Source organism: Chelonoidis abingdonii, chromosome 8, assembly GCF_003597395.2.
Source record: "Chelonoidis abingdonii isolate Lonesome George chromosome 8, CheloAbing_2.0, whole genome shotgun sequence".
Classification (NCBI taxonomy): domain Eukaryota; kingdom Metazoa; phylum Chordata; order Testudines; family Testudinidae; genus Chelonoidis; species Chelonoidis abingdonii.
This window is the reverse complement of record NC_133776.1, coordinates 92584144-92609472: the sequence shown is the minus strand read 5'-3', so window position 1 is coordinate 92609472 and position 25329 is coordinate 92584144. Positions and strand designations below refer to the sequence as shown.

Here is a 25329-nt window from a genome sequence, read left to right as displayed (position 1 = left end):
AAAATAGGGGTAAAATTGTTATTACTATTTGTGTTATGGTAGCCCCTAGAGACCCCAAATGAGATCAGGGCGCAGTTGTGCTAAGCACACACATAGTAAGAGACAGTCCCACCCTGAATGCCTTACAGTATAAACAGAGAAGACAGACAACTGGTAGGAAGGGAAACTGAGGTACAGAGAATTGAGGTGACTCATTCTAGGTCATGCAGTGGGTTAGGAGCTGAATTGAGAACAGAACCCAGCTATCCTGAATCCCAGTTCAGGGCCCTAGCCACTAGGCTGTGCTACCTTTCAAATTATTGTCCAGCTGGATAGATTTGCTGCCCTTGTGCTAGAAAAGAAACAAGAGTGACTCAGTGTGTGAGCCTCACAATAGCCTGTCATTAGCCCATCAATGCTCCAGAGCCTACCCTCTAGCCCTTGTAGTTCTAAGCAGCGATGGGCCCACTCCACCAAGTTTGGATCCAGATCTGAGCTTCCCCAAAGCTCAGGGGAGCTGGCGGGGGCAGGGACAGTTTCACATTCATGGTTTTGAGCTGAGCCCATCTCTGGCCCTGAGTTCCCAAGGGGATCACAGAGAAGGCTCCCAATCCACTGGACCAGAAGTCCGAAGACCTGGGTTCTATTTCTGGTTCTCCCACTGTCCCTTCCCCTCTCTGTTTCTCATCCTCTTTATTGCAAGTTCTTCAGGGCTTGGACTGTCTCTCACTACATGTATGTACAGCCCCTAGCACAGTGGGCCTCTGATTTTATTTGGGGCATCTAGGTGTTACTGTACTACTACTGATGAATAAATAACACACTGCTCGTAGTTTGTAGACATATCAATAGCACACTATTTTCCTGATCTTAAAGGATTTACATACAACTTTTAAAGCTCTCAGTGGGCCCTGCTTTTGTTGCTTCCTGCCTCACTCCTCTGTTCTCCTTTGGAACACTGCCTTCTTTGTAATCAGGAATGTTTGCCAGTTCCTTAGTTCAAATGCATTAATTCATCTGGTCCCACTGCCATGGTCAGTTATGCACCCTGCTCCAGAATCTGCCTCGCTTACCCCAGTGAGGGCCGGGTGAGCAGGATCAGACATCCCTTCCCCACCTCACGCCACTGTGAACTTTGTTTTGTTTGATTTTAGAGACATGGGGGGTTTTAAATACTTCCCCAATCTGGCTGCACTCTCCACCTCTGCCTCATTCAGATACCAGCAGTGATGAGGGTGAGAGAAGGGGTTGATTTAAAGCCTGTTTTATTACCACCTCACTTGCATCAAATAACATACCATACCTTCAAACACCAACAGGTTCCCAGTCCTCTGGCTTCCTTGCACACAACCTCCTTACAGTCTCCTGGGAACATGCACACCAGACTGCCAGGTCAAGAACTTCCACAGGCAACTCTCAGCCCCCTCCTACTGGTCAGGGAGTTTATACAGCAGCAGCACAAGAGGGGTGTGCTCAGGCCAGCTCCAGCCTCCCAGCACTCCCTGCATCCTCCCAGAGAAGAGGGAATTGCCAGGGCAGCTGAGCGCTCCCTGTTAAAGGAGCAGTATATCTCCTGCATGCATCTGGGTTACATTTGGATTGTGTCTCTCTCTTTTGGTTCTGAGGATGGGGCTTGACCTTGCAGTTGCTAAGCCCCTAAACTCCTACTGCAGTCAATGGGAGCTGAGGGTGCTGAGCGCCCAGGGAATGCTGGATGAAGCCGCTGACGAGGGGAGGCTGCGGTGATCAAACACTATGTCCCTGTTTATTTGTCTCCCCACTTGCCAAACCACAAAACCCTTTCATGCATCAGAGGCCAAATTCTCCTCTGATGTAAATGGATCAAGTTCCCCTGCAGTCAACAGAGCCAGGCCCTTTGGGCTTGGACTGGAACCTGGGCTTTGAATCCCCGTGATGGGGAGGGTCTCAGAGCCCAACTCCAGCTCAAGCCCAGACATGTGCACTGCAATTTTTAGCCTTAGAGCCTGAGACGTATGAGCTCAAGTCAATTGACCCGGGCTTGGAGACTTGGTGCCGCAGGGGTTTTCTAGCAATGTAGATGTACCCAAAGTAATAGACTCATAGAGCTCAATTTAGCTTAACAAAGGGAAGATTATGGGGTGACTTGATTACAGTCTGTAAATATCTACATGAGGAACAAATGTTGAATAATGGGCTCTTCAATCTAGTGTAAGTGGGGGAACGGCCCCACTATTGTGCAGAACTTTCCTAGCTTATGCAGTACCCCAGTGGAAGTGGCTAGCGAAATAATCCCACTCCTTTTACCCAGAGACCTGCCTGAGCTTCCCTTCCTCTCTCCTGTATAACCCTGACAAGGCTGGGCCCAGGATTCCAGGGGGGCTCGACCCCTACTCTGTTGTGGTCACTTAGGACAGGGATAGAGTGTCCCCCTCTGGGGTGCCCTCTCCATTCTGGATGCTTCCCTGATCCACTGATCGTTACATATAATTCAGGGCAATATATAATTTATTAAAGAACAACCAATTAAAAAAAACAAGGAAACAATGGGAAAGGTTAAAGGAATACACATAACCCCACTCGGGGAAGCAGCTGTCTCCAGAATGTCAGGGCAGTTCACAGTCTGTTCCTCACATGTCCCAAACCACCTTCCCAGGCCCTGGCTGTGCTGCAGGGATGCTGCGGGTTGGACACTTGCTCAGGCGGTGGCCACATGCTCTCAGGCTCTAGATGGCGAGATCCTTCTTCCCAGCATCAGCCCCCCCGCATCAGGGTTATGATCCCCCCACCAAGTCTGGCCAGGCCTCTTGCCTGGTTGCATCTCCCTGCACTAGGTCTGCTGCCAGGGTCCCCCTTTGCTCCCCCCAGCTGTTCACTCCACCCGGCTCCTGACAGCTCCAGATCCAGCTCCACTTTGCCTCAGCGCTGCTGCTGCTGCTCTGCCACCAGCGCTCTGGGCTGCTCTTCTGACCCCTCCGGCTCTGGCCAGCGTGGCCCTGCTCCCCAACTCTGCTGAGCTCTGGCCCACGCAGCTGCCACATGGAGGGCAGGACCCCCAGCCTCCTGACTCCCTCATTAATCTGCTTTCCCTGTCAATCAGGCTGACCTGGAGCGCTGGCCTCTACTCATTGCCCCTGAGGACTGTCAATCTTAGGCTCCTGATTTCCCCCTTTGCCTTTCTTCTGGTACTGGGAGATGGCCAACCAAACCCCCCCCCCTAAGTTTCAGTAAGGGGCCAACAGAAAAAGAAGCATGTTAAGAAAAAGAAGTTGGAAGACTTTGTTTAACAGCATCGCCTCCTGATGCGTATCACAGCACGGGAAAGGCTGTACTCACCTCAGAGGTGCATATGAGAGGTGTAGGAATAATGCTTCTTTTCATCATGTTCACATGGGTTAGAAACGAAGACTCACTGTGAACAAAGGGGAGAACCAGGATGAGAGGCTCGTGTGCAGTGTGAGTGCAGAGCCATATTTGTCCTGGGAAAATAAATCCTGGGATCTAAATGATTATAAACCACGACAGCCAAAAAAGGGCCTCTCCATAACACAGGCGAGATGATGGGGATAGGAAATGGAAATTTGAAACATCTCCAGATATTAAGTAGTCTTGCGTTTATTTTTGGCCAATGAGATACTCATTTTGGGGGGCGGGTGGTTGTGTTCTGTAACTATTCTAGGAAAACAAGGATGAAGAGGGAGCACAGCACTCTGAAGACGAGCAGGAAAAGCACAAGGAAAAGATGGGGAAGAAAACGTTGGCAGATGTAATTCAAGAAATGAAAACTTTTCTGTGGAATTCAGAGAAGAGAGAATGTATGGGAAGAACAGCTCAGAGCTGGGGTAGGTTAAATGGCTGAATTAATTTTTCTTTCTTTCTTTTTTTCTTTCTTCACTTGTCTGAGAATTTCCCTGCTATGGCCCAGCAGAGTATATGTAATCTAAATCCTAGACCTTTTAAAGGACCCATACACACATAGTTCAGTAAACAACTATAAAATGCTCGCAGTGAATGTGCCCATAGAACATGGAGCCATTAGGAAGCTACCCCTGTTTTTTCTCCTGTGCTAGAAATATTATACTGACATTATGGCTGTATGTTTGCCATGGTGGTAAAAATATCACAGATACTGTGATTTTTCTGCTGGTCCATGACTTTTCTTTGTGTCTGGGGTTTTAATAAAGCAGTTTCCCAAACGGTGGGTTGTGACCCAACAGTGGGCGGCAGGATGGTTCTAGGTGGATTGCAGGCCTAGTGCAGAGGGGAGACCTCCAGTGGGAGGGGAGTTGGAGAGCAGGCCCACCCTGCGCCGACTCACCCCACAATGGTGGCTCTTATTGCATGGAGCTGGGCCCAGCTCTCCACTGGGTGTTGCAGCCTGGTGCCTGGGGTTGTGGTGCCACTCAGGTTTGGCCTGGCTGCCCTTTGTCACCCGGGGTGCAGGGTGGCTGGGCAAAATGTGATTGAGAGGTGCTGCAAGCCCTCCTCACCAGGCTGGGATTTTTGCAGTGGCGGAACAGAGAGTGCTGCTACAGATGGTCAGTGTCCCCCTGGCAGGGCGAGGAGGAGGAGGCAGTGGAAGAAGGATTTCTGTATATTATTGTTAAAAAGCCATAGCTAAATTTTCATACCCAGTTGCTCCTAACTCATCACTTTTAGTAAATTTCCAATGACTGTTCCATGATTTTTGATAAAAAATGCCGTGACAAATCTGCAGCCCTGGTTACCATACAGTAAATCTAGGACTCATAACAGAGAGCATGTACTGCAGATGTCCGAGTACTGAGTGATTTTACTTAGAGTGAACCAAAGTTCTGCCCTGCAATATCCATGCATCCCGGTGGACGTCAATGGGTCTCCGTCTGAGCCTACACTAGTGTAAGTCACATGTAGTGCCAGTGAAGTTAATGGAGTTATACTGGTCTAAAAGTCAGAGTAAATGAGATCCTAGTCAGGTGCGGATGAGTTGCACTGGTGTAACTGAAGCAGGATTTGGCCCTGCACATGCTCCATGGCTTGAGCTTCTGTCTCAGCCCCATACTCCCTTCCTTTCATCTGGCAATACGGACAATCATGTTCTTAGTCAATTTCCAAAGGAGTAAAATCAGCCCAGACAATGTGATGCCGGCACTGCATTCAAACAAGCAAAAGACAGACATTTTGGCAGCACTGAGCATTTGGCAACAGTAATGAGCCGACAAGCCTTGCAACGTGTTTGCTTCTGTCAAGTTTTCAGCGTCTCCTGCAAAGTCCACAGTGAGTGGCTTCATATAAGCCAAGAGACCTGTTGTGGGAAATCAGCTGAAGCAAGAGAAAACAGGGAGTGATTTACAGAAGCTGCAAAAGCTACCCAGGCAATGTGCAGAGTGCCAAAGAGTCTGTGGTTAGTCAAGTATCAGAGGGGTAGCCACATTAGTCTGTATCCACAAAAGCAATGAGGAGTCTAGTGGCACCTTAAAGACTAACAGATTTATTTGGGTGTAAATCTGTTAGTCTTTAAGGTGCCACCAGATCCTCATTGCTTTTGTGGTTAGTCAATGATCATCATAGTGTTTCTGTGGCCCTGTCAGTCCTGGGATATTAGCGGGACAAGGTAGATGAGGTAATAGTTTTTATGGGCCCACTTCTGTTGCTGAGACAGACAAGCTTTCAAGTTTACACAGAGCTCTGGGAGGTGTCACAGCTAAATACAATGTGGAACAGACTGTGTAGCATATGGGTGCAGAGTACCCACCAATTTTTCCCTGTGGGTGCTCCAGTCCCAGAGCACCCATGGAGTGGCACCTATGCATGCGGGCGAGGGAAGCTGGGGACAGGGGTTAACGAGTTATAGATTGCTGTAATAAGCTATAAATACAGTTGTCTTTGTTCAGTCCATGATTTTTGTGTCTAGCAAAGTTAGGAATTTAACCTCCCAGGCTCATCTTCTGAACGTGTTGTGCAGGTTTCCTTTGAGATCAGATAGCATGATTGCATTGTGAAAAGTGTTCAACCACAGACGATAGGATGTTTTTGTCTTTTGTCATTTTCCTGCATGAGTTCATTCAAGAGTGTAGTGATTGTCCCACCTAGTTGCTATTGCGGCATTTAGTGCATTGGATGAGGTACACCTAGGGTGACCAGACGTCCCGATAAAATCAGGACCATCCCGATATTTAGGTGTTTGTTCTGCATCCCAACTGATCTTTGGTTGGGATGCAATTTGTCCCGATATTTAGTTCCACTGGCAGCACTCGGCTTTTCTGGGTTTTTTTTTGTGCTCCACCAGTGGACACCCTCCACCCCATGTGTCCTGATATTTTCTCCCTCTCATCTGGTCACCTTAGGTACACCACATGTTGTGACTGACAGGCATGTGTAGGACACATGAATCTTGAAAGGTGTGTGGGGCAGGGGCGTGAGCGTTGATTATTGTAACAGTGGAGATATGTCTGCAGATTTTGCAGCTGTTGTTTGGGCAGGGTCTGGTGCTGCTTTGAGTTGGTGTGTCCTAGTCTGTGGGGAACTTGCATCCATGATGAGCTTGGAGAGGCTGGGGGCTTGTTTAAAGGCCAAAAGAGGGGGTTCAGGAAAGAGTTCTTTCAGGATGTGGTCTCCATCAAGTATAGGTGGTGGTTGTTTAATGATACCTCATATGGGTTCTAATGTGGGGTGGTAGGTGATCGCTAGGCGTGTGCGTTTGGAGGGAGTTTTATTTCCGTATTGAAGCAGGTTCTCTCAGGGTATTCGGGTGGCATTACAGTGTTGTCACAGAATACATGTGTTGTTCTGGCCATGCATGGAGCCTGATTTTGTTGTTCCTGTGGCAGATATAAAATCAAGCAAAAATCTGTTCTGTGTTCCACGTTCAGAGTGTGGACTAACTGGAATACAGGCGAGACAGTCTTCAAAGCATCTAGAGCTGATTTTACCAGGTCCCATGTGTGCTGGGACAGGGCTTTATGGGTGAGTTGAGTCAGTTCTGTGTGGACACCCAGCCAGGACGGATGCATTGACTGAAGCTGCAAGTTCTTACTGCATCTCAGTGTGAATTAACTCAAAGCTCCAGTGAGTCTTGAAGCATCAAACACTCACTTTCTGAAAATTTTCAAAACAGTGGTGCTGGCTCCTCCAGTCAAAACGTTCATTTAATAATGCTAGATCGCCTCCTCTTCCCGTCATGAATGCACTTGAGGGGTTGAATATATAATAAATTATCCAAACATCTTAAAAACAATGGTTCTAGAACCCAGCCATGCTTAAACTATTCTTGACATTCACGTATTTCTTTTCTAGACCAATACATTTATTTTGTCCCTAGAATCCCAGTGCTGTACAACCTTTGGTAACACACGTGTGTGCACATACACCCACCCCATTCTTCTGCTCACACGAGGAGGCTGAATAGGTTTTTCCAGAGCAGGGCATTTGAGCACTTAACAAGGCATCACACTTTTAAAATGAAGGTGCCTCACAATGAATGCTAAACGAGGAATCGGCCTAAGCTTTCATATCGTGTATAAATACCAGCTGAAAGGAAGGGAGTATTTCAGGTCCAGCATGGCTTCCCAGTGAGTATATGATGATGAAGGCAGATGACCTGCTCTTCAAAGAGTTCATATTTTTTTTATAAGCATTCCTCATTCCTGAATGGCAGGTAGCACTGGATGCTTTGCTGGCTGTTGTGTGTTACGTCGAGGATTTTCAAGAGTCCAGGCTAGTTCTGTGATACTATTCTGCACAGCGTTTGTCAAAGCAAAATGGAATAATAATAATCATAAAAATAATAAAAACCTAGCAGTGTTATGACCCAACTGGGCAGAGTCGGCATAGGAATTGCAGTGGCTGCATGATCAGTTGCACCAGGCAGGGTTAGGACAGCAAGATAAACTGGGAGTGTAGGCCTAAAACTATCCCCTTGTGTAGAAGAGCCTGTGGGGTGTGAGGTGGAGTGTCAGTTGCTTGGCTTCAGCTCTGATGCACTGCACTGATGTCAGTGCAGTTGCCTGAGTGTGCAGACAGGTAACTGGGAGGAGAATCAGGCTCACAGGAGATGGTAGTGGAGTGTACGATGACCAGATGTCCTGATAAAATTGGGGCTGTCCCAATATAGAATATCAGGATTGGAAGAGACCTCAGGAGGTCATCTAGTCCAACCCCCTGGTCAAAGCAGGACCAATCCCCGGACAGATTTTTACCCCAGTTCCTTAAATGGACCCTCAAGGATTGAATTCCTAATCCTGGGTTTAGCAGACTGATACTCAAACTACTGAGCTATCCCTCCCCCCTTTGCCCTGTGTCCTGATCAATGTATGATTGGGACGCCATTTGTCCCGATATTCAGGTAAGGAGGCGAGTGGGAGGGAGGAGCCAACTCCGTGGGTGCTCCAGGGTTGGAGCACCCATGAGGAAAAATTGCAGCCAAGCTCCTCCCTTCTCACTTCCTTCTCCTCCCCTCCTGGCAGCATGCCATGCCCCGCTTCTCCCCGCCCCAGTGCTTCCCGCTGGCTAACAGCTGTTTGGCAGCACTTAGTGCTTTTGAGGGGGCAGGAGCGAGGACACGGCGTGCTCAGGGGAGGAGGTGGGGACTTGGGGGAAGGGGGTGGAATGGGGGCGGAGTGAAGGCAGATGCTTGGGTGGGAAGAGGTGGGGATGGGTGAGCACCCACCCAGCAGAGGGGAAGTCAGTGCCATAGGGGTGAGTGGTGGGCTGGGAGGGTGAAGAAGCAAGCCAGAGGCGGGAGGGGGGGTGAGGAGGGATGCAGCAAGCCAGCAGGGGGCTAGAGGATGAGGAAGGGTGCAGTTGGGGGTGGGAAAAGGGAGGGGGTGGGACCTGGAGCAGAGTGGGGGTGGAGCCTGAGAGGAGTAGGGATGGACTGTGTGCCAGACTGATGGCACCCCAATGTGTCCTGATATTTTAATGTTGTGATCTGGTCACCCTAGTGGAGTGGCTGGATTCACCTCGTGTAACCAAGAGCAGAATCTGGCCCCTTTGGAGAGGAGGCACCACAGCGCCCTACCAGCGTGGCTGTGCTGAGAGCTTGTGGGGGACATTTTGAGGTAACTGGTTACTCACTGGGCCCCCTCCTGCCTGATGATACAGATCCCATCAGCTCCTCTCTCAACAGCCAAGCAGTAGGGTGGAAGGTACCACACCGACATCTGTCCCTCGCGTCCCCACCCCCCTGCAGCTTCCTGGTCCACCCACCCAGGATTTCTGTGATTTTACTCTCTCCGCCGCAGAGGACGTTAGATGGTGGCGTTTGCACGGCTCTGTCCTCTCCAGGGGGTTAATTCTTTGTCTCTGCCGTACTCCCAGAAAGCCAGGAATTCTGTTCAGGTCTCCCCCATGGCTGGAGCCTGTTCTCTGTTCCAGAACCCAGAGCTTAAGCATAGCTTTCTCCAGGAGGGCCTGGATTCCACAGGTCCAGAGATTCCCCCAGTCTCAGCCTCCTACCAAGCTCCCCTGTAGCCCCCCTGCTGAGCCCCTGTTTAGTCCTCCCTTGAATTTTCCTTTCCATTTAGTTCCCATCACTAAGAGTTCCACCAAAAATAAACACCTAGAGAATGCAGAGGTGAAAGTGCACATCTGTGTTCTCACGGCTTGTTCTACAAGCAGAATCACTGCTCCCCAGGAAATGGTTGTGTTACGGTTTCACTTTATTTTCTAAACTACTGGTTTTTATTCATAGGTTTTATTCTCCTAAGACAACCCCAACCATCAGTCTGGTCCTGGAAAAAAAAACAACAACTGTTCTCTGGACATTGGGCTTGTGAAACAGCCAAATGTAAAGTGTATTTCGGAGCAGCAGCATTTCTAGCCTATGTTATTTGCGTTGGTCCCTGGCCATTTGGTTCCTGATGTCGAACAGCTGATGGTGGGATTTGTGGGGATGGATAGGAATAGGGATAGGGCAATTTTCCTACCTGTGGAGTTTTCCTAAGGAATTCAAAGTTCATTAGAGGCTGGCTATTCATTGCCTCTTCTTGTCTAGGACATCAGTGTTGTAATTCAGAGAGGGTCTGAAGCTGCTGTGGGTGGGATCTGGGTTCAGTTTGATCCAGTTTAGGAATGTGGATACGTAGATCCTGTTTAGACCGATCTCTGACTGTGATGGGCCAGGCTGCAAATTGTGGCTAGAGCTCAGAATCTGAGCTTTCCCCGCACCCAGAAGGATTCAGATCCATGGTTTGTGTGGGCCAGTTGCAGATAGTGGCTGGCTGGGAAGTACAGGCTGATCCAAGCTTTCCCAAAGTTTGAGGGGGTTTGAATTGGGGAAAGCCACTTCTCTAATTAAAGACTCCCCTCAGAGTTAGCAAATTCCATATGCAAAGAAGAGTGATTGGGCCTGTCCTTTGTGAGGGTGAAAGTGCTAGCAACTGTGCTAACAACATGTCCTTGTGTTTTGCAGGCTTGATCTTACTCTTTTACCTCATTTTCTATATGTTTCTGGCTGGGATGTTCTCCTTTTGTATATATGGGTTGCTGCTCACTCTGAGCCCCTACACACCTACGTACAGGGACAGAGTTTCGCCACCAGGTAAGCACTGCAACTCTGCCATTCCCCGACTGCCCTCCGAGCCCCATGCTGACCTACGACTGTAGGAATAGTCTCGGTAGCCACCTACATGGAAGTTCTGTCTTTGCGGCTTCTGGAAGTGCATGAGTTAGGTAGCTGCCATTCCATTTCCTCAACGGAGAAATTTAACATGAGGTTCCGCAAAGCAGATTAAAACTGCCCATTTTTTGTCATGCCTGGAGCAGTCTTTTCAAAGGTAAGGAGCATCAAGAAGAGCCTGCTGGAGTGATATGTGTTAACCTGGAAGGATGCAGCCAAAGAGACAGTGGTCGTTTCCCTGAGAACTTGCAGAATGTTAATTTTCCACATTGGGCCAGATTCTCAGCTGGTGTAAAGCAAGGCAGTGGCACTGCATGCATTTGCCCCAGCTGAAGATCTGGCCCACTGTATTTTAATGGCCAGAGTCCTGTCCTCTCCTGTTAGAAGCGGAGGATTCACGTCCATTTCTAGAAGTTCAGTAAAATGATTAGTAATTTATATTGTAAGTTCCTGGAGGCAGGAAGTGTACTTACACTTACTGTATGTTTGCACAATGTCAAGCCCACAGTCAGCAACCAGTAACTATGATTATTATAATCAATTATGATACAGAATATACATGCTGATATAATGGTGTCATGAATGATACTAGAGGTCTTCAAGTCAAATGATCTCTCAAGAAGATACAATCCTCTTAAATACCCTAACATGAAGTATCCATTCTAATTTACTCTCAAGACATTTCCATGACAAGTGATTAGTAGAATGATTGTTCAGTTCAACTGATGCCTCTTTAAACTGAAGTCTTAAAGGTGAAATCAAAGCAAAAAAAAATAATAATAATGTTTTGGCCTTTTTACATCTTCTTTGGTGAAATGGAAGCACTGTTTAAATGATTTTTTAAAATGTGTTTTTCCTGCTTGTCTGTTTCCATTTGATTCATCACATGTCCTTGCTTTCATAGAATATTTTAGAGTTAGAAGGGACCTCAGGAGGTCATCTAGTCCAACCCCCTACTCAAAGTGGGACTAATCCCCAGACAGATTTTTACACCAGTTCCCTAAGTAGCCCCCTCAAGGATTAAACTCACAACACTGAGTTTAAGCAGGCCAATGCTCAAACCACTGAGCTATCCCTCCCCTTGCCTTACTAAGATCTTTGGGGACCATGAACAGGCATATTCCCCAAAAGGCTTGAATCTCCTTTCACTTTTGCTGTGGTAAATCAGAAGGCACCTCCTTGAAGTCAGTGGAGTTACTCTGGTGTAAAACGAATGAGAGGAAAATCAGCCTCTCAGTCTTAAACCCTCCCCATGAAATCAGGTAGTAGCTTACATTCATTTGCTAACTCACAAGGCAGCACTGTAATTTTTTATGTATTTCTACAGTACCTAACACAACAGGAGAGAACCTGGTTGTGCCCCTGTGATGAGGTTCACTCACCACTGCAGCGCCTCCTGCTGGCTGTCCTGGGGATTAGCTCTTCTAGCCAGCGTGCCCTGCTCCAGGGCCCACGTCACTCCCAGGACTGCAGCATCCTCTCCATGACACAGCCCTCCAGCTGTGTCACTTGCTGTTCTCCCCCTTCCGGGGGAACTGCAGTCCACTGTCCAGCCACTTTCCTCAGTGGCAACTGCAGCCAATTGTTTGGCCATTTCCTCAGTGGCAAGCGGTGGAGGGGACCTGGGCTCGCCCACTACACCAGGTCCCAGCCTGGGACTCAGTAGATGGCCTCCACTTGCTGTGTCCCCGCCGACTCCTTAGTTCATTTCCCTGGGTCACTTCCCTGCAGCTCCCAGCACTCTCAGTGAAGGTCCTGCTGCCAAAATACCACCAAAGACCCAGAGCGCTGCCCTGTCAGTTAAGGCACCGCAGTGGGTGGAGCCTTTTGTTCTTCTGCTCCCCCTGTTCCTTCCACCTGGCTACGCCCCTGACCCTTACCCCAGGCCCTCAGCCTCCGAATCCCTGCAGCTGACCAGGAGCCATCTTTAGCTCCCCCTGGATGCTGCTAGCAGCACTGCTCTGTCCAGTGTGCTAGTTTTCTTCTGCAAGGCAGCCAGGCTTCCCTCCTCGAGTGCCAGGGAGCAACTGGAACTTCTCTGCCCTGCAGCCCTTCTTATATGGGCCTGCCCAGCGCTGATTGGCTGCCTCCTGTGCAGCCTACCTATGGCTCTATTAACCCCTGATGGTCCAGCATTGGGCAGATGCGCCATCACAGGCCCTTAGGTGCTAGCACAATATAAATGCTAAATAAATAAGGCTCCGTGTTTGTCAGGACTTTCCATGACCTCTGTGACTTCAGCGGCTGGTGCACCTGGCCCAGGGTCCACTGAGCAGCTCGGGCAGCCCGTGGGTCAGGCACAATGCCTGCTGCTGGGGCAGTCTCGGGCTCCCCCACCCTCCAGAAGCAGGAGTTTGGGTGTGGGGGAGCACAGGGCTGGAGGTTGGGCTGTGGGGTGTTGCTTACCTGGAGGGGGCTCCCCAGAAGGGCGACAGCAGATCCCCTCCCTCAGCTCCTAACTCCATGTGCTGCCTCCACCCGCAGGCACCGCCCCTGCAGCTCCCACTGGCCACAGTTCCCAGCCAATGGGAGCTGGAGAACTGGGGCTTGGGGCAGAGCGGAGGCAGCACATGGAGCTGGGGTCACTACTTCCCAGGAGCCAGGTAGGACAGGGAGCCTGCCCCAGGCCCACCAACGCCCCCCATTCACCTGTGGCACCTCCTCGGCCATGTCTCCCCCCCCCACAAGTACCCGTGGTGACCCCCCAGGCCGCACCCCTCCAGGACCTGTGGCACCGCCCCCAGGTGTCCCCCCCCAACACCTGCAGCGCCCCCAGGGCCGCCATCCCGAACCCTCACCTCCCAAGTTTTAGTCAGGAGTATATAGTAAAAGTCACGGACAGGTTTACTGCCCGTGACCTGTCTGTGACTTTCACTAAAAATACCCATGACCATAGCCTTAAAAATAAATAATGAAATAATGCAATGTTAAATAATAAATATTGATCTGCATTACCCAAATGAACCCTTTGCACATAAATACCTGAGCCAACAGAATCTCCGCGACTGGTTAATACTACAAGGGCCTTTTTTATTTACCAGGAGTAATGATTAGACCATACTTACATGGATTTACCATTGCCTTCAATGTCTCTGAACCCAGCACATGGACACCTTATGTGAACAGCATGCATCACTTCCTACAAGGTAAAGTGACTGGAGCTTTACAGAAAGCACAGTCTTTATATAACTTTGTTCTAGTAGCTTTTCTGTTACCTTCTATGAACAGTAAAAAGCCCTCCAGACACTGGGCAACGTGAACGAGGTGGTGCCCAGCCTATACATCATGTAAGCTAAACTGGTGTCAATAGCTCAGTGACATTTGCAAAAGAGCTGTTACAGAGGCTCTAGGAGAGGACAATGTGCATGTCCAAATCTGGGCAGGGCTGAATAGGAAATGGGGTGGGGGTAGACGCCCCTTTCTAATGATTTCTCCTGCAACATCCTGCAGTTCACTTTGGCAGCTTCCTCAGAGTGAAATGAACCTGGGCGTTCACTCCTCTTACTCCCGAGTTTTTCTTTCACTTCCCAAGTTTTCAGTGCTGCTTTTCACTCCTGCCATGGCATCCTGCTGACAACGCGCAGGCCTTGTCTCCCTGCAGATGGCCTCCTATCGACAGAGCAAACTGCATGGAAACAAACCACGTGGGAGCCCCAGAAGGATGGGAGAATAGGCCGGGGAAAGGCTTGTCAGCATCACAAGCCCACAGTTAGGAAGGGCTTGGCTCTGCTCCTTAGTAGACTGCACAGCAGCAAGTCCAACTCCTTTGCTTTCAGTTGCCATTGCAATAAATAGGAACGTAGTCTGAAGAAAAGGTGAAGTACAAACTAAGCCATAAAAACCCATGTTCCTACATCCACAGCCATTCATCCATTTTTCAGGCTGAAGAAGCTAAGGGCTATTTCCGCAGGTGCTCCTTGTACAGAACTCCCATTGGGAGGGGCTGGAATGTGAACGGGAGAGGAGTGAATGTCTAGGCTCTATTTCCAGCCCTGCCATTGACTAAGGTCCCAATCCCATGAAGATTTCTGCATATACTTAGCTTTAGGTGCCATGAGTAGAGGTCCCACTGAAGTGAACAGGACTGAAGTTAAGCACATGCATAAGTCTTTACAGATCAAGTCCCAAATGTATAATCTTGACACGAGAGCTCATCACGTGGTGCCTCAGTTTCCCCACCATTAAAGTGAGGGGCGTGATAAAGTCGGTGCGGTTTCCATACATGGAACCTCTGCTGAAGCGAGTATTAAACCTTGTCTTTTGGGAAGGGATTTTTCCAACTCTCTCTGGTGCCTTTAACAATTGCAGCCTTGATGTTTGGCTAGATTGTGATGGTCCGAAAAGCATTAACTAGCAGCTCTTGGTTCACCTTAGCTTATGATGACAACGTTCAAGAGGAAAAGAACATTGAGTGCCCAGCAGGCCAATACTTTGTTCAAGACGGCACAGAAAGCGAAGAGAAGAAAGCCTGTCAGTTCAAGCGATCACAGCTGCAGAACTGTTCTGGGATTGAGGATCCCACATTTGGCTACTCTACAGGCCAGCCATGCATCTTGCTGAAGATGAACCGGGTACCGAAAAAGCCAGTAATTTTAATTCCCTCCTTGGGCAGTACTATAAATTAATCGTTACACTGGGTTTAAAACTAGGCTAATTCCCTGAGCCAGTAAAATCAGCTTCCCATATCAGGTGGAAACCAGCAGCTCCAGTCCCAGGTGGAGACAATCCATCAAAGAAAATTTGCAAAGCCCCCTGTCACTTGATTTGGTCAAGAAATAGGCAACAAGAAATTAATTCTTTGCCGGGATTTCTTTCCAGATATTAAGTTATTTTTTGAGATCATGTCCCATACACTGCTTTCTTTATAATTGTGCATTTTTAAAGAACAATGCATAATCTGAAATCTTCAAATATCATAGAATCAAAGGGTATGTTGCTGGCAAAATAAATGTAGAGATAATTCATCAGCTGCTTGGAAAAGCTTTTGAAGAACTAGGGGCTGGCCTTTTGATTGTGATCAGTGTAGTCATTTTCAGTACGTATGCTTCTATTTGTCTGTCAAGCAGGGGTCAAGTGGCCATTTGAGGAAACAGCACAAATTGGTTACCTAGTAAACCTGGCTCTTTTTTTAAAGGGTGAACATCATACTGGAAAACGTTCAGAAAAATTTTAAAGGGGGTGGGGGGGCTACATGCAGATTTTATTGTATAGCCTCAACTTGAAGGGGCAGAGAGTCTGTCGGACTTCTCCATTCCTGAGTTCTGGGAGCTCACAAGTGGGCATGTGCACCCCCCTTTGGGGTGAATGACATAATTGGCTGATGGCAGAAAATGCCTCCAAGATAACTTGCATTCATATGCAATATGATCAGATAAATAAGCTTAAGATGGAGAGAGAGAGAGAAACCTTTGGAGGGGGCAGGTGATATTGGATGGGTATCACAGGCCAGGCTTCGCATCTCATAGAAGCATGAATGGCTTTTCTTTTCGCAGATCATAGGCTATCGACCTGGCTATGGGACGCCTGTGAGCGTGAACTGTGCCATTCAGGTAATTCTTTCAGTATCTCCAGTGTTATTTGCAGAAAGGGCCTTACACCCTCTTCCCCCAGCAGGGGTGGCTCCAGGCACCAGCGCAGCAAGCTTGTGCCTGGGATGGCAAGCTGCAGGGGGGGCGGCCTGCTGGTCACCGTGAGGGCGGCAGTCAGGCTGCCTTCACCGGCATGTCTGCAGGAGGTCCACCGGTCCTGCAGCTTCAGCAGCAATTCGGCGGCAGTTACGCCGAAGGCACAGGAATGGCGGACCTCCCGCAGGCGTGCCGCCAAATCCACGGGACCAGCGCTGCTGAAAGCCGTCTGCCTCCAGCGCTTGGGGTGGAAAAAAACATGGAGCAGCCCCTGCCCCCCAGTCCCTGTTGATGACGAATTGCGATGGAGTTACACCTGGGATGACTTTGACCCAGAATGTTTCACCAGCCCCTGCGTTGAGAACATTGTAGGGACCACTGACTGAATGAGGGCTGCAGGTTTGTAAAGCTCTGTGAAGGTGGACAGTGCTAAGAATTATCCTGCACCTCTCCATTTGGGGCTTGATCTTGTGTGAGCTCAAACATCTCTTGGGGAATGCTGAGCCCTTCCAGCGTCCAGTGATGCCAGCAGCAGAGGGTGCTCGGCTCGGCCCCTCCTACGAGCAGGTCCGTAGACAGAGAGGGAATGAGAGTGGCCCCCATTCTGTCCATGACCAGCATTCAGGGCCTGGACAAGACTATCGCTGGCTTCAGTGGGAGTTAGACCCAGGCCTTTAGCTACTGATGAGGAGGCGGTGAAGCATGGAGACGGATTTATAGGAAGCAAACATGACCTGTGTCCTGTTGGTGATGGCGCACTTGTTTTCTGATGTATTCCAGCAGCAGCTGGTTCTATTAGTAAATGTGCTCTGTATATATAGGTGACAAAATACCTAGTCCGTTTGTGCTGGGGCTCTCCAGAGGTACCCACCAAAGCCCCGTTGTGTTGTTGATCTGAGGGGAGCTGTACTATACTGCCTGACTACACACCTGCCTATTTTTAATCACAGAAAGGCAATGAAAGTGCTCTTAAATCAGTGGACTTCTACCCAGGCAATGGAACATTTGATCTCATGTACTATCCCTACTATGGCAAGCTCACTCACGTAAGTAGAGACTTGGCGGTTAATGCTCTGTTGGCTTCTCTTTAATCTCTCCTTGGAGAAAGAGAGGGACAGGGGTAGTTGTTTGCAAAGTGCGCCTGGCTGGAAAGCACAGCCCAGCAGGGAGGCACTGTGAACTAGTAGTCAGTGGGGGCTAGCAGGTAGGACTCCTGTGCTGTATTTCTGGCTCTGACACTGACTCGCTGTGTGAGCACCTTGTGTGCCTCAGTTACCCCATCTGTAAAATGAGCATGATAACATTTATCAGGGGCTTGGTCATGTTCAATATGCTGACAGTAGTAGTGCCATAGGCTGATATTTTCCAAAGTGGCCACTGATTTGGGGTGGCTTGGCTTTAGGATGCCCAACTTGGAATGTGTAGGGCCTGTTTCTTAGTGAGGACCAACATGCTCAAGTTGGGCAGACAAAAATTGAGCTACCCCAAATCAGTGACCACTTTCGAAAAGTTCGGCCCTAGTTTGCAATGGGCCTATTTACATCTGGAGTAGTGTGTCCTGTCCTGGGCACCATGTTTTGGGAAAGATGTGAACAAATTGGAGAAAGTTCAGAGCAACAAAAATGATTAAAGGTCTAGAAAACAGGGCCAGCTCCAGGGACCAGCCCAGCAAGCAGGTGCTTGGGGTGGCCAAGGGGAAGGGGCGGCATGTCCAGCTTTTCAGCAGCAATTTGGCGGCGAGTCCCTCACTTCCTCTCAGAGGGAAGTACCAGCTGCCGAATTGTTGCCAAAGACTGAAGCAGCGGCGGTACAGCTGATTGTGATTGTGGCTTTTTTTTTTTTTTTTTTTGCTGCTTGGGGTGGCAAAAACCCTGGAGCCGGCCCTGCTAGAAAACATGACCTATGAGGAAAGATTAAAAAAAACTGGGTTTGTTTAGTCTGGAGAAGAGAAGATAGAGGGGAAGCGGTAACAATTTTCAAGTACATAAAAGCTGAAGTGAAAAAAATGATCTCCTTAACCTCTGAGGATAGGACACAAAGCAATGGGCTTAAATTGCAGCAAGGGAGGTTTAGGTTGGACAGTAGGAAAAACTTCCTGTTAGTCAAGCACAGGAACAAATTGCCGAGGGAGGTCGTGGAATCTCTGTCATTGGAGGTTTTTGAGAACAGGATAGACAAAGCCCTGACAGAAATGGGCTAGTTATTACTTAATCCTGCCTTGAGTGCCAGGGACTGGACTGGATGACCTAGTGAGGGTCCTTCCAGTCCCACACATCTCTGATTCTATTTGCAGGATTAGGCCCGGGGTGGTTTAGGTGAGCAGAACACATTCAAAATAAGAGTTCAGACAGAGATGTGGGAGCAACAAAATTCCCATCGTGAAAACAGATGTAATGTATGTGAGGGCAAATAACAGCTCCCTTGTGAAACGTGAGCTGAATGCCCCGACCTTGGTTTCCCAGGACCACATACATCGGGCACACTGATCACAGGGAACAGGACTATTTTTCTTTATTATTACTGCAGACAAAGCAGCAACAGTTTAAGGCGGCAGAAAGTATTTTATAACCTCGTTAGCCTCCCCTACTTATCACGGCTTCTGGCTTGAATAGCAGCAAATCAACCTGCAAGGAATATTATATTAGAGAACTCAAATGTGCCCCATCATTTTCAAACATACTGGGTCAGAGCCTCAGTCTGGTGCAAATCAGCTTAGCTTCCGTGGTCCTCATGAGTCCATAGGGCTAAGCCCATTGACACCACCACAGGATCAGGCCCATTTTTCTATTCCATTGACTGTGGCACAGAGTATTTGATGTTTTCCCTACCCTCTCAACTGTTGTGCTGATCCAGTGTCTCACCTTTTCAGGTCAACTACACCTCCCCGCTGGTGGCTCTGCACTTCACAGATGTGAAGAAGAATGATTTTGTCCCCATTCAGTGCAGACTGAATGGGGAAGGAATTGTGAATAATGTGACTAATGATCGTTTCCTGGGCCGAATCATCTTTACACTCAGCATCGGAATGTAGCCCATGCAAACATTCACCAAGCACTTTCTTTACGCAAGCAGGTGCTTTTTCCACTCCACCTTTTAAACATAATGGCAGAATATAGCACCTTTTTTGTTAGGGAAACAGACAAATTGTTTCCAAAATAAGTTAGACACGTCTTTATTGGATTTTTGTATAGAGAGAGAGACAACCGCACATAATATAGACTGAGGAGCTACATTTTTTAAATGTAAATGCTTAACAAGTCTTATTGGCATTATAGATCCAGTCTTGTAACTACAGGTAGAGGGCCCTGGTAAAACATTTCAATATTGATTTTAAATGCTTACAGGACATTTTAATACTATTTTCATAGAGTCACTTCAAAAGGAACATTCCTGACCTTATATTTTACTTTTTATCATAGTTTTAAGTACATTTCCCAGGTAGAAACTACATGAATCAGTAGTGGAGGGCACTCCCACAATCTTTTGGGTTACATGTGAAAACTAATAAAAATCAAGTAAAATGGCCCATCTCAAAATCCCTTGAGTCCAGAAGCCCTGGCACTGCAGGAGCCACTGTGCCTGGGGACATCAGCCCAACTCAGCACAGCAGTATTCACAGTGGTAGCTTCAACCATGTCTTGATACGTGTAAGATACTGGCTGCAATTGGAAAGAGGAAGCTATAATAGGGAATAAATTGTCATTTATGAATCTTTAGGACTGTTCCCTCCACCTTTGAGCTGGGAGGATAAACACATTCCCCTTTCCCTCCTTTAATACACTCTTCCTCTCTCTGCATGGCCCTTTGAGTCCACCAGACTGAAAGAAGCTTCTCTCTCCTAGACTCCCAGCAAGTCACACTGGCAGGAAGAGATTGCTAGGAAACAAGGGTCTCCTTCCACCCAGCCCAGAGCTGGGAACTGAAGCGGACTCTGTATGGCCATGCAGAGCGCAGCTCACTGCCCCCAAACTTTTCAAACCCTTCACCCCTCAGTGCCCACAAGATCACAGTGATAATGTCTTTAAAAGCCAGAGAGGTATGGGAGAACATGTAGCCATTTCTCCTTATGGGTGAAATTAACGGTGTGATCTCATTCTCAGTGTACTGTGTGGGATTTTTGTCCCTGCTGGTGACTGGCCAGTTGGTTAACCAGGCCCTATCACTTCAGCATTCAGAATTCTCACAATAATTTGTTTCACCCACAGCTGTTTAGATCAACCTCACGGACGTAGCAATTGAAATGTTTCTTTTGTTGTGCTTGCACTCTCTGATTTATTATTGCAAGAGTGCTGGGCTATGCAGCTTGTTTATGTGGGGCTGCTTGAGAGTACAAGATTGTCAATGTTGCTTTGTTACTTTAGGATTGGTCAAGAGTGCTGGGCTATGACCTCTGCTTTGTTAGCGCAGGGCTTATGAATGCTGAGCCCTGCTACTGCTATTTTTTAAAGAAAGTTCTGCCCTATACAATTACTGTAACAATGATGGGGGGGGTTCCAATTCATTCACTGATTTCCGTCTGCAAGATAAAAGAGAAATGGGTATTTTTGTCTGACACTCCTGCAAATTCACACTGAGCTCTGACCATTCAGTTGAGTCTTTCCATTTTTCACACCTGCATTAGTAATAGAGGTCTGCAGGCCATTCTGCCCCCAGCTACATCTGTGTATCCCTATCATCATCATCATCATCATCATATCATCCTCATGATGACACCTGTGCAACCCTGTTAACCTAAGTGTGCTAACAGCCTTCGGCCCTTAGTTCTCACTCGGTTTCACTAATTGGGGCTCTCTCTTCTGGTAAATCTGTGGCATACATGACAGGAATTTACCATTGGGATTCTCTCCCCCTCAGTATTCCTAGGATATGTACTGATGTATTACAGAGTGACGTACAGATCTGGCTCCTCTCCCCATTCTGTTTCAACATGATGAGAAAGATTTTGCCTCAGGTAATATGGAACTCCACAGGCAGCAGTGTACAATGTTTCCCTCTATGCCTGTGAAGCTCTAGAAACTGAGTCCAAGTTTGTTAGAGCTCTTGCAGACGCTGGGTACATTCTTAGCTCAGAGATTCCAAGTTTGAGAAACATGGTCCCTTTGTTTTTGAGACAGTCTTAAAAGAACCTTTGTGACATTACACCCGGCACAGAGGCTCTCATCACTTACCCCCGCTGTCCTCACAGGAAGATTTCACATGGATTTGAAACCTTCACTGCAGTTGAAGAGGGCTGAATAGGCTCTTCCTGGGACGCACGAGTGCTGCTCCTGGAGACTACCTGGGAATAATTTTGCAAGCCAGCACAACTGCTTCTACAGGCTACATGGAAGTCATTGAGTTGCTAGATTGCAGTGACTCTTCAGGCCAATATGGGGTTAAGTACTTCCTCTTCTCCATCTCCTGCACAGAAGCCTAAAGACTAGATGTCTGAGCTTCTTACTCGGCTACTATGGGGCTGTGTATGCTCTATGCATGTGAGGAAATATTTCTTTGCTCATTCCAATCTCCTTCTCACACCAGCAATTGGAGCTTGATTACTGCCAGCATCTGTTGCTTGTGACAATTTATCCATCCCTTCTTTTTCAACCATAAGCCTTAATTTAATATACTTTATGGCCATCCACCTGTCAGTGTGGTTGGAGTACCCACCCCGGGAACAGGGCACAGCCTTCACTACAGGCACCTGTGTAGTACAGGCCACCCTTGTTGCAGCAATACAACATATTATTGAGAGTGAGTTTGCACTGTCTCCATTTAGGAATGATTTAAAAAAAATTGTACAGTCTCTGGTACATGTGATGAATGGAATCACTCAGCCCATTTTCTTAGGTCCAGACTTCACATGCTTGAGACAGTACCTGGAGCAGGCTTTTTTGGGGGCTTATTTTTTTACTCTTACTTTCCTGATTCTTTTTGCATGAACAGAGAGCAACACTACCCGAAGTTTGACAGTGCAAACTATTTCATGTTGATTGGGGTAAACTTTTAGCAAGCATGATTTTAGTTTCCCCCCCCCCCCCTTAGTGTTTCCCTTTTCAGCTTTGACACCACAGAGCCTTCCGTGGCTGTTTTTATTTCTTGTTTCCCCCACCCTTAGCGAAACAATTTTAATTTCCCCACCCACATCTCCTGTTCCTGTTCTCCCCCTGACCCTTTCCTCTTCCCTTTCTCTGGAGGTGACAGGAATATCAGAACAGCATTGTATTTCAAACAGCCCAATAGTATCTTATTTTAATATGACTAGTTTGGAATGTAAGAATGACCATACACTTCCCAGCTTATGGCTGCCTCTGCTGCTTAGCCAAAAGCTTAGCATAAAAACAGGGCCTCAAACTGTCACAGTGTTAAAAAACCTTAAACAAAACAGTAATTTTAATTTTTATACTTTTATAACTAGCTGATAAAAATACACCTAAATTCTTATAGTATAGGCCTTTGTAAACAGGCCTAAATATCTATCCTAAACAAGGCTAGCTGACTCCAGTTACTGAGGTTTGAGCTTTATAACTGGGCTTCCACCACTATTTTTTTTTAATGCAATAAATCTGTGGGTGGGGAGTGGGATTTAATCATATTGGGACAAAATCACCCCAGCTGTAATTTTATTAGTTTTCCAGGCAGAAGAAAGACCAGCATGTGATACTAACTTTAGTCAAAGTTTTCAAACCTGCGTGTTTAAGCAAATCCACATTCAGACATCTAAATATGAGCACCCACAACTCCCAAGACATCAAGTGGATTTATGGGTGCTCAGCACCTCTAAAAATCAAGGAACTTATGTGTCTAAATATTTAATCCCTATAGATACTTAGCTTTAGTACTTACATGTGAAAATGGTGGCCTCTCTGCCATCCTCCAAATATACAGAATTACTTCAATCACTTACATTTAGTGAGGCATCTGTCAATAACACCCAGATCAATGTAGGGTAGTTGACAGATCAGAACAAGACTTTTCAAGGCAAGAATATTAGAAACTGTCCCTAGTATCTGAAGATCAAGCTGTGTTCTCTGTATATCCCAGGCTTCCATGAGCAATACAGATTCAGCAATCAGAATTTTATTGGTAGTTGTGTTGACATGTGAACACATTTTATAATTGCTGCATGTTTTGCTGGTAAACTAAAAAGACTGGATTCAGAAGATGTATAGGGCTCACTCCTGCCAAGTACTGAGCCCTGCTGATTAACTTCAATAGTTTGAAGTGCCAGGGCCATAGAGAGCACATATACAGAAGTCCCTTTTCATCCATAATCACATGTTAAAGTCCTTTTCTTCTTTATATTAAAAATATAACATGCTGTCTATAACCTCTAGCGTTTGCCATTATGAAAAAAGCATTTAAATATTGTTACCATCCCTTCTGCTCAGAGTTTTAATAACCAAATTTAAGAGGAGTAAGTTATCCACAGACTGTGGAACATGCAATCAATGGCAGCACAAATGCCACCCACCTGGTTTCTGCCTCAGTCCTTACCTGAAAGGAGCATGGGGTGAAGGAGAGCAAGGAGTTTTCACGGCTATTGAAACTCAAGCCACACCAGCCCCTTAGATAAAGCTTTTAAAAGTCGCAATCTCTATCAAGAGTGTTAACACTAGCAAAAGTAGACGAACATCATAGTTAACTTTGTTTAATATAGATACTGTCTTCATCAGCACATGTACAATCTTTTGCAAATTCAGAGAACCATGTTTATATCACTCTTCATTCTACAGTAATTTTAAAGTGTTGCTTGATTTTGACTTCTCATGAAGTCCAAAATAGCACTTAATTTTTATTTTTGTAGGAAACTGCTGCACTTTACTATTAAAGTCACCCAGCCGGATTAAAAGAATGCTATGTGTGAAGCTCAGATCTGGAGCCTGAAGAATAGCATAGCACGAATAGAACCCACCTCACGACATTGTGGAGGTGACATGCTTTGAGAGGCATGTGTGTTAGGCCCAGAGTAGCCCATTTATCACTTCCCCACTCAGGGAAAGCAAGAGTGAAAAATGGGAGACAAAAACCCAACCCACTGGGCTTAAATTAAGTTCCCATCATGAAAAGATCACATCTGTGTAGGACCCTATTTTTGTCCCATTAGAAGATGCAGTTACAGATTAGGTTTGATCCTGCAGTCAGAAGAGGACCAAAGCAATTTTTGTGATACGAGTTTCTCTAAAATGAAAGTCAGTAGTGTACAATCTTCCATCCCCAACACCACTCAAATTAAAGTGTATCTGAACACCTCTTGTAGATAATCCCCACGTGTGCTTTTACTAAACTTTGTTTTTTAAAGGCAGCTATGCTTCTAAAGACCGCAACCCTGAATGTGAATTACTACATGCTCTACTTTACACTGAGCACCTCACGTGCCATATCCTCCTATATCGTATTGACTGAACATCACAGCTTACTTCATGGGTTCTCTCTTTATAGGAGACTAGGCTCATCCACACATGACTGAACACGCAATTTGTGAGCCAGTAAACTGAAAAACAAAAGACTGCTTCTCATCTGATTTGACTTAATTAGCCCAGCTCCCCTCATCCATCTCCAAGACCCAAACAATCTGTAAAATGAAGGCCCAGACCATGATCTCGCTCGTCTGTAAATGAGGTGGAGGTGCTCTGCAGCAGTCTACCCCTGCAGTGGCTCAGGAACATCCTAAACACATGCGGCAGAAGAGTGCTAAACACATTCCCACACAACCTACTGCCAGCTACTAACAGCCATGCAAAGATGATGCCAGCACCCCAGCTAGTCACATGGCCTAGCATGAAAGAGTACAATAATAGTAGAACTAGCTTCTGCAGGTCAGCATCAGAGGGGCCCAAGGAGGAAGATGATCCTGTCCCAATGTACCCATTCAGGGGTGGCAGAATTTAATTCAAGATAACTAGCTTCCATCCTGCTAAGGCCTAAAGATGGAACAGAGGCCCTTCAAAGTGTATGACAATATTAATGATAGGGGAGGGTATTTGACTGGATCCAACATACCACCCCTTCTTTGGTGGGGTCACTTTCTTTTACTGTGGTTTTCTATAACATCCTTTACAATCACCATTTTGCATACTAACTACTTTGGAAAATAGAGTAAGAGCACACCTCTGTGGAGTCAAAGAGAGGTTTAAAGTTAGGCCAATTCCTTCAACTGAAATACAGGAT

General features: G+C 47.1%; 1 protein-coding gene across 3 annotated transcripts in view; it reads left to right on the top strand.

Moving 5' to 3' along the window:
- ATP1B4 (ATPase Na+/K+ transporting family member beta 4) overlaps positions 1 to 21964 on the top strand; it is a 39797-nt gene extending 17833 nt beyond the window's left edge. For all 3 annotated transcript variants that reach the window (XM_075068842.1, XM_032767059.2, XM_032767061.2), the window contains exons 3-9: positions 3638 to 3800; positions 10349 to 10477; positions 13597 to 13701; positions 14930 to 15126; positions 16048 to 16104; positions 17130 to 17225; positions 19049 to 21964. In XM_075068842.1, coding sequence (XP_074924943.1) covers positions 3638 to 3800; positions 10349 to 10477; positions 13597 to 13701; positions 14930 to 15126; positions 16048 to 16104; positions 17130 to 17225; positions 19049 to 19210 — 909 coding nt within the window. In that variant the 3' untranslated portion in view covers positions 19211 to 21964. The remainder of the gene's footprint in view (positions 1 to 3637; positions 3801 to 10348; positions 10478 to 13596; positions 13702 to 14929; positions 15127 to 16047; positions 16105 to 17129; positions 17226 to 19048) is intronic.
- The last annotated feature ends 3365 nt before the right edge of the window (positions 21965 to 25329 follow it).